The sequence below is a fragment of the Microcaecilia unicolor genome, chromosome 4 (assembly GCF_901765095.1).
Source record: "Microcaecilia unicolor chromosome 4, aMicUni1.1, whole genome shotgun sequence".
NCBI classification, from domain to species: domain Eukaryota; kingdom Metazoa; phylum Chordata; class Amphibia; order Gymnophiona; family Siphonopidae; genus Microcaecilia; species Microcaecilia unicolor.
In genome coordinates, this window is record NC_044034.1 from 276,412,682 (window position 1) to 276,424,383 (window position 11,702).

Genomic DNA, 11,702 nt, shown 5'->3' on the forward strand with positions numbered 1-11,702 from the left:
AGATGGGCGTCTTTACCTGATAATCGAAAAAAAAAAGGCGTTTTTGACCGCGATTTGGGTCACTTTTTTGGACCCTTTTTTTTCACAAACAAGTCCCAAAAAAGTGCTCCAACTGCCCAAATGACCACTGGAGGGAATCGGGGATGACCTCCCCGGACTCCCCCAGTGGTCACTAACCCCCTCCCGCCAAAAAAAACCCAGTTTAAAAACTTTTTTTCCAGCCTGTATGCCAGCCTCAAATGCCGTACCCACCTCCATGACAGCAGAATGTGTTCGATCCTGTCACAGCCTTTCCCTGGGTCAGATGTGGCTCTCGGGTGCAGTACAGGTTCATATCAGCATTGCATTGTGGTGGGTGTAGGGTATTGGGCTCCGTGATTTCATTAGCTTCTGTTACAGTCTCACGATGTTGGTAGTTGGTAGGCTCTTCTTCCATGGTGCTTTTCCCCTTGCCTACTGGGTCAGAGTGTGCCCTGTTGTGTTTCCTGTTGTAGTCCATGCGGTAGTGGCCATTTTTGTAAGCCAGTTTAGTTCCCTTTCCTGTGTTAGCCACGTTAGAAAACTTAGTTCTTACCTTGAATGTGGCTGAAAGAGGGCATTGTACAGCATTCTGCCAGCTCTGACCTACTGCTCATCTCAGTACCAGGGAGACTCGTTGCCAGTGGGGCACAACCTCTGATCTGCAGTTAACTGTGAGTAAAGGCGGTTATTCCAATAAAGGACGTTTTTGGAGAGATTAATCTTCAGGTGTCAACTGGTGTGCCAATGTTATATAGCAGCAACTAGTCCTAGAGGCCTGCGTGTATGCAGGTCCCTGGAGCACTTTTAGTGGGTCCCGCAGTGCACTTCAGCCAGGTGGCCCCCAGGCCCATCCCCCCCCCACCTGTAACACTTGTGCTGGTAAATCGGAGGCCTCCAAAACCCACTGTACCCACACGTAGGTGCCCCTTTCACCCCTAAGAGCTATGGTAGTGTTGTACATTTGTGGGTAGTGGGTTTTGTGGGAGGGGGTTGGGAGCTCAGCACCCGTGGTAAGGGAGCTATGCATGTGGGAGCTTTTCCTGAAGTCCACCGCACTGACCTAGGGTGCCCAGTTGGTGTCCTGGCATATCAGGGGGGCGAGTGTACTACGAATTGTGGCCCCTCCCACGACCAAATGGCTCGGATTAGGACGTTTTTGAGCTGGGCGTTTTTAGTTTCCATTATCGCTAAAAAAAAACAAACGCCCAGCTCAAAAACGTCCATTTTTTCGAAAATACGATTTGGCCCGCCCCTTCACGGACCCGTTCTTGGAGATAAATGCCCATGGAGATAGGCGTTTCCATTCGATTATGCCCCTCTATATATATATTTATCCCTAAAACTTTCAATTAGAAACCACACCACACAACACAAATATTTTTTTTCCCCAAATGATCTCTATTATCACTTAGGGGTCCTTATACTAAGCTGCGGTAAAAAGTGGCCTGCAGTAGTGCAGGCGCATGTTGTGGGTGTGTGCTGGGCCAGTTTTTACCGTGTCTGCAAAAAAACCCGACCTTTTTTTAATGAGACGGGAAAAGGGCGTGTGGTAAAACTGAAACCGGTGCGCACCTAAAACTGGCCTGAGCCTTTAACACTACCCACTGATCTAGTGGTAATGGCTCACGTGCTTTACGTGCAGTGAACGATTGGTGCGCACCAACTGCCGATTACCTCCAGAAATGCCGCATGTGGGAGGAAATAAATAAATAAATCATCCAGGCGTTATGGGCATGTGGAAAATCTGAAATTACCACCAGGAAGGCACAGTAGGCTGGCAGTAGTCTCATTTTGGTGCACACTACAAGCTCGTAGAGCCTAATGCACCTTTCCAAAAAAGCCCCTAAGAGGGGCATAATCGAACGCGAACGCCCATCTCCATGGGCGTCTATCTGCGAGGATGGGTCCACGAAGGGGCAGGCCAGACTGTATTTTCGAAAAAGATGGGTGTCCATCTTTTGTTTCGATAATACGGTTGGTGCCGGGCAAATGCATTGGATTTGGGCGGATTTGAGCTGGGCGGTATCGGTTTTCAGTGATAATGGAAACTGAAGGCACTCAGCTCAAAAACGAACAACTCCAAGGCATTTGGTCATGGGAGGGGCCAGGATTCTTAGTGCACTGGTCCCCCTCACATGCCAGGACACCAATCGGGCACCCTAGGGGCACTTGTAAAAAGTAACCAAAAAATTAAAATACCTCCCAAGTCCATAGCTCCCTTACCTTGGGTGCTGAGCCCCCCAAATCCCCCCAAAACCCAATCCCCACAACTCTACACCATTACCATAGCACTTATGGATGAAGGGGGCACGTAGATGTGGGTACAGTGGGTTTTGAGGGCGGTTTGGAGGGCTCCCATTTACCACCACAAGTGTGACAGGTAGGGGGGGATGGGCCTGGGTCCACCTGCCTGAAGTGCACTGCACCCACTAACAACTGCTCCAGGGACCTGCATACTGCTGTGATGGAGCTGGGGATGACATTTGAGGCTGGCATACAGGCTGGCAAAAAAGTTATTTTTTTTGGTGGGAGGGGGTTAGTCAGGGGTGTGCTGGTAAATTTTTAACAACAGGCTCTTTCTCCGGACATAGCCAGCTCTGCAGTTGGAAGGGCCAGGGGTGGCCGGGTGGGGAGGGGAGCAACACTTGCCTCTCTCTCCTCCCTCCCTTTGTGTGGGCACGCTAGGCATACCTTTTCTGGCAACCAATAAATGGACTGCCACCACTCCCAATTTCTTGCTCTGAGCAGCATGCTGAAACTTCTCACATATGCTGGAGAAGTCCTAGCCTGCTGCTCAGAGCTGGAAAACAAGGAGCTGGGAGCAGCAGCAGTCTATTTACTTGGCTGGCAGGGCTTGGCATCCCCACCAGCAAAGTAAAAGAGAATTCAGCAGGGGGCCCAAGCCCACATTTTGGGAGCCAGTTGTTAAAGTAGCCATGGAGGGCCCTACTTTAACAACCGGCTCCCAAAATTCTTAAAAACTTAACAACCGGCTCTTGCGAGCCTGTGAGAGCCTGCTCCAGCACACCACTGGGGTTAGTGACCACTGGGGGAGTCAGGGGAGGTCATCCCCGATTCCCTCCAGTGGTCATTTGGGCAGTTGGGGCACTTTTTGGGGACTTGTTCGTGAAAAAAAAGGGTAAAAAAAAAGCGGCCCAAATTCTCGCTTCTGCCGCCCTTCTTTTTTCCATTATCGGCCGAGCGCGCCCCTCTCTCCTTGACCAATAAACACGCCCCAGTCCCGCCTTCACCACACCTCTGAATGCCCATGTCAACTTTGTCCATTCCTGCGACAGACTGCAGTTGGAGGCGCCCAAAATTGGTTTTCAATTATACCGATTTGGGCGCCCATGAGAGAAAGGTGCCCATCTCCCGATTTGGGTCGAAATATGGGCGTCTTTCTCTTTCAAAAATAAGCCTGTAAGTATGGCAGTCTTCTGATATCTATTCCCATCACTAAAGCAGAATAAAAGCATTAATTCACAACTGTAACCTTAATTCTATAAAGAATAGACCAAAAGGTTTAATTTGAGATACCATTTTATTTGTGGAACAGCAACATTGAAGAAAAAAAAAACAACTACAGTACTGTTCATCCTTTACACACATAAAACTTCATCCTTTGCAATGATATGATTCTCAAAAATCAGTTTGTTTATACTTCATAAAATTCACTTATTTTCTTACGTGTCAAATAATTCAAACTCGCAGGGTACAATCATCAGCAGGATAAAAGCAGAAAAATTTAACTCATTTGAGGGGTCTTTTATGTGGGCACGCTGGCGCTTTTAGCATACATTCAAAATAGGCGTGTGCTAAATGTGAAAGACACCCTTAGGAATACATTTAGCATTTCACACATGCCTATTTTGAACGCGTGCTAAAAAACACCGACACGCCCACGTAAAAGATGCGTTGATTCCTAATATAGAAATCTATCAACAAGATGTCTCTGTGGTTTTCCAGTGACACAATAAAATTAAGAAATCCTTTCATCTAAATACTAATTACCTTATTTACAGCCCTGAATCATCAAACATATGTACCTGAATCCAGCCTACCCAAAGTTAAGTAATTTCTGTGTCAGTGAAGGCTGGGTAATTAAAACCCACAATCTACAAAAACACAGTGCGAGAGTTCTGATGTATAACATAACCCCAATATACCACTACTACTAATGAATCCTCCTCTAGTGGAGTTAAAGAGAAATTATTATCAAAATTTATATTCATTATAATTTTATTTCTGCTACAAAAGCACAAATAATAATAATAATAATACAAAAAAGGTATGTTGTGGAAACAATCTCTGCTGTTGGTTTTCCACCCCCTGTAGCATAGTCTCAGCAAGCAGCAGGCTCCAAAACATGCTTTTTATTGTCTTTTAACAAAAGGACAGAAATAATATAAAGGACTTCAAAGAAATAAGATAAATCTTTTTTTTTTTTTTACCCACAGTTCATGCTGTGCAGGTACTAAGCTGCTACAAGAGATTTTCTTTAACTCAGCCTGTACCTTGCTATAGAAATTAGGAAAATTGCCAATTAATGTAGCCAACACACCTTTCCTAATTACCAAAGTAGGAAATTCAAAAATATGTTCTAAAAAAAAAAGGAAAATGACTCGTCTCTCCAGAGGGAACCTAAATAGTCCACCCATGATTTATATCAAGAATAAATTTCTAGTACACAAGATTGGTCTCTGGTATTCTCTAGCAATAAACTTTACTTTGTTTCTGTAACAAATTCATAAACACAAGGTCTAGTATACCATTAAATCACTGTTAGAATTGCCTACCCCCAAAACAGTCCAATAACCTATTTGTTTTTTATGGTGTGACAGAGATCAAAAACTTCCTTAAATCAGCTGCTCTAGTCACGATCAGTCTGCTGAAAAGAAATGACAATATAAAATTCCATTCTCTCACAACACAGGCAAAACACATCACATTGGTACCTCCACTCAATAAATTCAAAGACATTAGAAATAGTAAAAGCACATTCCTTTCCCATAGTACTTTTGTCACACGTTAGAGAAAAGAGTTTTCCAACTCTCATAAACCAGATAGCTTCACACCTAGTCAATTCATTAGAATCAACACTAATTTGTAAATGCAGTTTGTGTCTTTAAACCTTTGCTTTATTCTTCAGTTTGAATAGCGGGATTTATCTGCAAAGCACAACGAAGCACTGGAAACAAAAGTTATACCTCCAGGTAAATTTCATCTGGGAGAGACAATTAGGGACAATTTAGAAAATATGTCAGGAAGATACATAGTCTGTCACTCCGCTAATGAATTTTTATGACTTCCGTATCTGCCCTTAACTCAGACAAGACCCTTACTAACAAGCTTTTTCTGTTTCTCTCTTAGATCTTATTCCATCTAGTTGAAATTCAATGGCTACGTGTGAAGTAGATTCTAAACATATATTCTTACCTTCTGGGATTTGGCTTATGCCAGTTTCCATGTTAATACATGCTCTTTTTGCCGAAGAGCCCTGGGATATGTCCTGGCTCAGGACACCCTTCTCTTTCCTAGAGACTTTAACTTGTGCACAGTTTACTTACCCTGAATTTCAACCAAGAAGAAAAAGCAGACACTTAAACAGAAAGGTAGAATGAGTTCTGAAAGGTGACAAAGTTAGGCAGAGAGTGCCAGCATGAAACTGCAGCCAGTCCCACCCTCATAGTTTCCTGACCTGTCCACACATAACATTTAACAGTTAACAACCCACACTGGTGACACAGAGACAAGGCACTGTCTGCAGATAATTCTAAGCACAGACTGTTTTGTGTTATCTGGGAAATCTGTCATATCCTACTGCTACTACTCATCATTAGCGCTACTAGACGTACGCAGTGCTGTACATCTGAACATGAAGAGACCATCCCTGCTCGACAGAGCTTACAATCTATTAGGACAGACAAACAGGACAAACAAGAGAGATCCACACCAGGGGCGTAGCTAGGTGGGGCCACGGGGGCATGGGCCCCCGCAGATTTAGCCCTGGCCCCCTGCTTTCACCCCCTCCCACTGCCGACCCTCCTCCACCACATTCAACCCCCCTTCCTGCCGCCACCAACCCTCCCCCACCGCCATCGTCAGGAACCTTTGCTGATCTGGACATCAGGACTCACAGAAACAGAATCCAGATCAGCGAACGCGCCGGACTCGGAGACCAGTGCTGACAGGGACTTTGACTGGTGGGGGTTGGGGACCCCCACCAGCAAAGGTACCTGGCGGTGGCAGGGGAGGGTTGGTGGCAGCAGGAGGGGGGTTGAAAGGGATCGAGAGGGGCAGCGGTGCCGGGGGGGTGGGGTGTCAAAACTAGCGGGGGGGGGGGGGGGTCGGCTGCACCGGGGGGGGGGGGGGCTAAAATGTGATCCCTTACCTTCAGGCACCCTCCCGCTGAAGTCTGGATATGCCCTTGATCCACACATGGATGGATCTGGCCCCATTTTTTAGAGAATTTTTATTTTTTTTTTTTTAATAAATGAGGTCCTCCTACCTTTTCTTGTTGGTGCCAGGGAAAGGTCCATCCCTTTTGGCTCGGGGGGGGGGGGGGGGGGAGTGGGGAGAGTTAAACTGCCTATTGCATTCTCTATCACTATTGTAGAACTTTAATTAAAAACATTAGCCTGTGCTCAAATTAACAATTGTTTGTTAATATATCAATATATGAGAACATACCAAGTCTAAGGATAAACAAGTATGTTCTAACGTCTTGGCAGAGGTCAGCTCCTTATATAGGGAATTTGGCATCTTAAACACAAAGAATCAAAAGAATACATAAAAAGATTCATTATTACAGGAGCATAGGTTAGTTTAGTAATGACTGCATTCATATGGTTTATGGTCTCTGTGATAGACTCCTTCACCCCTTGACCATCAGATTACCCATTGGAGATGTAAATTGCTCGCAAGTCAAGATACAAATAACTTACAATGTTTTCCTTGCCTAAAGGTCTCTATGTCAAATAACAGTATATATTCATATTTATGATGGTCAGGTAATGCACATTCAGCAAAGGTCATATATAGGTTAGTTAGTGGCATATTCTAGTCTAATAACTGGAGCTATATTAATAAGTATATTTCTAAGGTACTGCTTATCTACTGCTTATCATTTCTATAGCACTACAAGGCATACGCAGCGCTGTACACCATACACAAAAAAGACAGTCCCTGCTCAAAGAGCTTACAATCTAGATAAGCTTACAATCTAGATAAAGTAGAATTGTTTTCCACTGTTCAACCAAGTACTTTGAACACTGATTCCACCCATCTACAGTGACATCCCCTCACACTAGCATGCTCCTTTACCAACACCACCCATTGCAAATTCCCCTCAATACCTCTCATAATCCATGTATTCATTCATCGCAGGAAGGGCAGACAGGTGTGCAGATGAGTGAAACTTTCCCTCCTGCTGTAAAACATCAACCCAAGTGAATCAGCACCTGCTGCACATCAGCTAACACCGCATCCCCTCCTTCCCTCTGATCACCTTTCCCATCCAGCCAATCCGTTTTCACCTTCCAGTTTGAAAATAAACATTCTTTATCTTTCCAGCAACCAGCACTGTCTCCTATCAATCACCCATCTGCCTTAACCGAACCCCCCTCACCCTCCCACAAACCATAGGATGCAGCTCTGTAGGCACAGTGGGTGCACCTCCAATATTGAGCAAATGCCTTCACTTTGTCCATATATGTAATTTTTGATGGGTTCACCACTCCCAATCATTAGGAAAAGTTGACTCCTATGCCACAAATACATCCCACCCCACAGGATACCAGGATAAAACTCTGTCTGCCGTTCTCTTTTCTTTGAGAGACTAAAACTGATCCCTTTGTATCTAACAGACTTTTTTGTCTGCTCTCTCTGCCCCTCAATTGGAGAATCCTGATTACAATGCTGCAGCAAGATATTCCCTACTTTTTAATATCTGAAAATAGTCCATTGTCTATTACAGGCAGCAAGAGCAAAGTACATTCAAGTTACAAACTGTCTATATCCGCATGCTTGTGAAACATATTTTTTTCATCACTGACATGTGATAGAATCTCTGTACAAATGATTATACCTCCTACAGTTCTCTGTTAGCACAACGTTTTTTAGACTTTGCCAGAAATAGCCTTTGGCATGTGGATTCGTGGGCCACTCTAGTATGGAACTCTTACATAGCCTGCTCCTCAGCCGCAGGTACTGGGAGTGCTGTAAAACCGGCTGTAAGAGAATGAGAACAATTACATCCATGTTCTCGTCCATTAACCTTTGCAGCGCCAGATAGAAGGAGGTTTTGAAGTTCCCACTTTTGGCGTAGCTTTCCGTAAGGACAAATATTGTCTTCCTGCTTTGATGGATGCTTTCTGTAAGGTTGTCTATGATAGCTTTTCCTGGCTCCCAGTCTCTTTCTCCCAAACACAGGAGAACTTGCTTTTCTCCTTTTTCCTCCAGATGAACTCTCAATTCGTTCATGATCCAGTCAGTGACAGCCACATCTCTCATATCATAGGCTACAAAAGCATCATAGAGACTTTTGGAAGTAGCCAGTGACCTATAACCTCTTAGTTTTGCCATGCAAAAATGGTAAGCATACCAAGCATCCCAATAAAATAACTGCTTCATAAGTGCTATTAAGGTAACACCAATGATAGCAAAGGATGATACAAAAAACAACACCATAGCTGCAGTATCCAATGCACAGGTGCTCAGGTCTAAGGATATGACAGTTATTCCTTTTTGTGGTCTGGGAGATTCACACATGACATCTGATGCCAGATGTGGTATGGTAGCATTGGTTTTTAATATCCAGTCTATGAATGTGTCAGTTTCACATGTGCATTCAAATGGATTTCCTTTCAACAACAACGTTAAGTTCTTTTCATTCTCAAATGAAAATATCGATTCATTTATGACCTGCAGCTGATTGTAACTTAGGTCAAGATAAGAAAGGCTAATGACTCCCTCAAGAAACTTGTCTGCAAGCACTGAAATCCTGTTCTTCTTTAGCAGAAGTTTTTCCAAGGACTGTGTGTAATTGGCAATCTTAATAGTTATATTTGATAGACTGTTTGAGCTCAGATCAAGCAGCTTCAGGCTCTTAAACCGCTGGAGCTCTTCCCAAGGGAAAGAAACCAGTTTGTTGTCATTCAAGTATAAGTGACTAAGGTTTGGGGGAAGTTCTTCCATGTGTACATTATCTGTAAGCCTGTTGAATGATATGTCAAGAAGTTCCAGGTTATGAAAGTCCGTAAAAATCTGTAAATATCTATGATCACCTTTTCCCCACATGATATCCAGACGGTTGTGTTTAAAGACTAATTCCTTTAGGGAACTGCTACTAAGATGTACCTCTGTTAGGGTAGAAATCTCATTGTTGCTGAGATTTAGAACTTGAGATTTGGAAGGTTTTCAATAAATGCCAGGCGATGAGTAATGTCTCTGACTGCAAAATAGTGCAAGTTGTAACTGAGGTCAAGTACTTCAAGTTGTGGAAGCTCTTTAAATGCAAAATTTGAAGCCAAATCTAGCTTATTGTATGAAAGATCCAAATATAACAGGTTTGGTAGGTTCACAAATTCTGTGCCATTTAATGGTTGCGCAATACTATTAGCAGACAAATTCAAACATGCTACATCTTGAAAGCCTGCAAATTGTTGAGGGTCAATAAAGAAAATACTGTTTAAACTGAGATCTAATGTTTTGCCATATGAACTGCACTGGGGCTTAGTTAACGGACCAGAAACATTGTACTGGTCATCACTAGGCATTACTGCCAAACGTGGACCAATATAATTACCTATTGAACGGCGTTGAACTACAGCATGATTTTTGAATGATTTACCAGTTAATGGGCTGTTGCCTGCTGTGTAAGGAGATATTCTGTTCTCAGATAAACAAATAGTAGTTAGATTTGAGAAATGTTGAAATACAGTTAAATCAATTTGTTTGATGAAGTTGACCCCAAAGTTTAGGACATGTAGCTTGGAAAGATTTTTGAGTGGTTGCAGGTGCTCACTATCAAGGTCTTTGAACACATAGCCTCTTATATATAGCTGTCGTAGGGAGGTCAGTTTGGAGAAGTTGCTAGAAAGATTAAGATATTGTGAATAGACTTGCCTCTCATAATTGAAAGATAAGTCAAGAATTTCTAAGGAGGGTAGCTTGAACAGAAAATCTCCAGAGCTAATTTCCATTCTCAGGTTATTATGTGCAAGATTCAGTACCTTCAACTTTCCTGTATTTTCAAACCAAGCAGGCTCTATTCTGTTAAGTGACGTGCTGGCGAGATGTAGTTCCCTTAATTTTTTCAGATTCCAGAAAGCCTGAGCATCAATCTGAATAGCTGCATTTCCACTGCAAGGCTCACATGGATAAGGTGCATTAAAGCACCTTGGACAATTCCCACTCAAGCGAAGAACTTTTAAATTAGTCAGATTCTCAAAGGCATCTTTACTGATGTTTGTTATCCTATTATTGCTGAGATAAAGTACTTTCAGGGTTGAAGGCAGATTAGAAGGGACTTGGGTTAAGTTGTTAAATGAGAGTGCCAATACTTCCAAATGTTGTAAATCTGAGAAAGCATCATTTTCTATATAGTAAGGGTTTCCACACGGGTTACTAAAGTAACAATTGTGACTCAAATAGAGTTCTTTTAGTTGTGTGAGATTTGAGAAATTTGCTTTTCTGATGGAGACAATCTTGTTGTACTGTAAACTCATCAAGGTTAAGTTTGATGGTATTCCAACTGGTATTTTGGAGAGAAAGTTACCATCCACAAGCAAATGACTAAGATTTGTTAGACTGGAGAAAGCTGTATCTGAAATGCTTGTCTCTGCTGTACATTCGCCTGCTCTTATGCAATATTTCCAGTTTAGAATTATTTTTGTAAGATTAATCCACTCCAGAAAAGAGGTGGCAGAGATGGTGCTAATATTATTTTCTGAAAGGTTTAATTCTGTAGAATCTGCTTGATATTTGATTGGCGGAGGTACTGTGTTCAATTTGCGAGCACTACAGTCAAATATAATAGAGGAGCCATCTTGTTTCTTATCACATGGCAAGTTCTTGCTGCTTTGGGTCACAGCAAGGAACTCAGATGTGCCATAGGTCAGAAGAAGCAAACATATACACCAATGGGATGATAGGATCATGTCTGCCTAAAAAGAAGATCATGTCATTAATGAATTAGCTTTGGGAGCAGCATACCATATGTATTATCCTATCTTGTTTGAGACCACTTGAAGGAAATAATGCATTAATATAAAACATTTCACCACATTTGAAGCAATATCAGGAACAGCCTCAATCTACATCATTCTCACAGGTCCCAACATGTACTTTTTAACTACAATAATATTTATTTATTTGTTAGGATTTATTTACCGCCTTTTTGAAGGAATTCACTCAAAGCAGTGTACGGTAAGAAAAAAAATCAAACATAAGCAATAGACACAGCAGTAAAAATATTCAAATAATACAAAGTATGTATACTACTTACAATGTCAACACAATACATGGATGTGCGACAAAATCAAAATTGCCGCGCGTCCATTTTGGGTCTGAGAACTTACCTTCAGCCATTGACCTAGCAGTAAAGAATTCAGGCGGTAATGACCTATGCGCGTCAAATGTCACTTGGCACGTGTCCGTTACGCACGCCTGAAAATAATAAA

The 11,702-nt window shown here is 42.7% G+C and overlaps 1 protein-coding gene across 1 annotated transcript; it reads right to left on the minus strand.

Moving 5' to 3' along the window:
* Positions 1–7,703: 7,703 nt before the first annotated feature.
* Positions 7,704–11,180, minus strand: TLR8 (toll like receptor 8). Its single transcript, XM_030202480.1, is given in 2 exon segments — positions 7,704–9,419; positions 9,422–11,180. Coding segments are annotated over 2 exon segments (3,111 nt in total). The 3' UTR covers positions 7,704–8,067.
* Between the last annotated feature and the right edge of the window lie 522 nt (positions 11,181–11,702).